At 30.8% G+C, this 2460-nt stretch overlaps 1 protein-coding gene across 1 annotated transcript; it reads left to right on the forward strand.

Moving 5' to 3' along the window:
• Positions 1-392: 392 nt before the first annotated feature.
• Positions 393-1833, forward strand: LOC134709359 (uncharacterized). The gene is made up of 2 exons (XM_063569528.1): positions 393-496; positions 1134-1833. Exons 1-2 carry the CDS (start codon positions 475-477, stop codon positions 1553-1555), a joined length of 444 nt encoding a protein of 147 aa, XP_063425598.1. The 5' UTR covers positions 393-474; the 3' UTR covers positions 1556-1833.
• Positions 1834-2460: the final 627 nt, after the last annotated feature.

The following is a 2460-nucleotide window of genomic DNA, read 5'->3' on the forward strand; positions in this document are numbered from 1 at the left end:
GACCATGATCTTTTCCTATCAATTTTGTTGAAAAATGAACAAAAATATCCTTTTTCAAACAATGTTATAAACTTTTTCAAGTAATGACTAACAATTATTATACAAGAATCTCTGATTCAGAAATACTTAAAATTTAATTTCAAGTGTAAAATTATGTATTGAAATGTGACCATATATAGATGCAAAACGTGATTTTTTTTAAGTGATTTTCACACAATTGTGCGTTTTCTTAAAAAGTGTTCCATCTTTTAAAAAATACAGCAGATATTTCACAGATTTTGAAGTAGAATAACAATATCCGATACCATATCTTTAAAGATCCGATCACATTGCTCGACCAACATTAGTTATTCTTTCATTATCATTTTTTTGTTGATGTAACAAATGACACTCGGGTTTTTCATGTAGATAATATCACCAAAATACACATCATTGTTTACATATTCATGTTTCGTTTTCCTTCCTGATCAGACAATGGATAAGGAACTTACTGGAGGTAACTTATTTTTTAATGATATAATATTAACAGCAATTACTGTAAATTCATTTGTTTTCGTTGGTACCAATTTTCGTGGATTAAAGATATTTGATTTCGTGGTTTTGCCGGAGCATCTATACAAGCCTATAGAAATTGTGTTACTATATAGGCAATTTTTCTATAGGCTTGTATATTAATAAATCCACAGTAGTCCCATAATGATTTGATGTAAACTGTTATAGTTGAATTAAATGTTTAAAGTGTCAATTGTTCTAGTAGGAATGGAACCGCACGCACATATACATTATTCTTCGTATGTGTTTTCTGGTTTTGGTTATCTTTTTTTTTGGAAAAAGGAAGGGGGTTGAGATGAATGTTCATTTTTTTATTTGTTTTTTGAGTGATGTAATCTTTTAAATACTTATGTAAAGGTACATATAAAGTTTAACTTATGACATTCTATTACATATCAACTTTAGTAAGTTTACACATTATTACTAGACACTCTCGTGTTTGAATAGAGTACTTCTCAGGTTAACATACTCAGTCTGACATGATACAAATTGGTTTGTTCTTAGTATTGTTTTAATGAAATTTTCACAATTATGTTATTATTCAGAAAGCGATTTAAAATCATTTAAGTTGAAAATTTTAGTTTCAGATGTAGTTTACACGTTTGATACAAACAATGACTATCCTAATGCATTGGGGTACATTGATGTAGAAACTACGAATACATACCGTCAAGGACGACCATATAAATTGTTTGGAACGCCAGGCAAAAGTTCAGCTGTTTTTACTTTAGACTTACCAAAGGTCTGTCGGGTCCTTAAATTAGAGATGACTTTGAATCATTGTAGAACAAACTGCAATGGAACTATTGATATTAAGATTAATGGCAGATTCTTCCGTGAAGGATATAGCTACGCAAGATGGGATGAGTTTGGCGAGCAGACGTTTCAGATTCCGTTGAACCTTTTGACAGATGGAGAGAATACATTTGCTATAATTCTGACCAAGGAGAGTCGAGGTGTTTACTGGCTGTCAGATATTCAATTTCAACTGAAACATACCTAGACATAAACTATTAAAATTCTCAACTTCCAATCGGATATCGTGTTGAAACTTTAGTTTTAAGAAACAGTATACTACTGTTGCCTTTATATATTAACTTAGTTTTGTTACCAGTTACGTGGATGGATATTTTATCCATAGCTTAATCTTCTTCCTTTATTCATCGAAATTGTTATGAAATCCTGAATTTTAATACAACTAAAGATTTAAGTGATTTGTGGTAAATATTTCCCTGACTTAATTATTCAAATGTAAAAAAAATCATGTTGAATTCATTGAAATTTTTGTTCGATTTATTTCCCTTAAGTATTTTTTAGCAATTCCAGCATAAATACAACGGTACAATAATTCACAACACAGACATACTCTAAAAGTAAATTTCATTACCACATTATCGAAAAGAATTACTTTTGTTTGTCTGTTGTTTTGTTTGTTTATATTTCAACATTGATTCTTAACCATTTTCTTTTGAGTTTGTTCCTTTTTACAAGAAAGGGACGAAAAATACCAGAGGAACAGTCAAACTCATAAATCGAAAATAAACTGTTAACATCTGGCTAAAAATGAAAGAAGACAAACAATAGAACAAAAGAACACATGATACAACATAGAAAACTAAAGAATAAGCAACAGGAAACCCACCAAAAACTAGGAGTGTTCTCAGGTGTTCGGGAGGGTAAGCAGATCCTGCTCCACATGTGGCACCCATCGTGTTGTTTATGTTATTATAAATCCGGAAAATAGTCTAATTCGGTAGGTCACATTCATGAAAGGGAAGGGTATTGTAGTTACGACATAAGGAACATATCCGATATCATTTGTGAAACGGTTATTCAATAACAGTCAACCAACTCGTGATTGCGTCCAATGTGCAATGTGCATTTTGATTTATTTTTTTGTTGTAAAAT

The sequence above is a fragment of the Mytilus trossulus genome, chromosome 3 (assembly GCF_036588685.1).
Source record: "Mytilus trossulus isolate FHL-02 chromosome 3, PNRI_Mtr1.1.1.hap1, whole genome shotgun sequence".
In the NCBI taxonomy this organism is placed as follows: Eukaryota; Metazoa; Mollusca; class Bivalvia; order Mytilida; family Mytilidae; genus Mytilus; species Mytilus trossulus.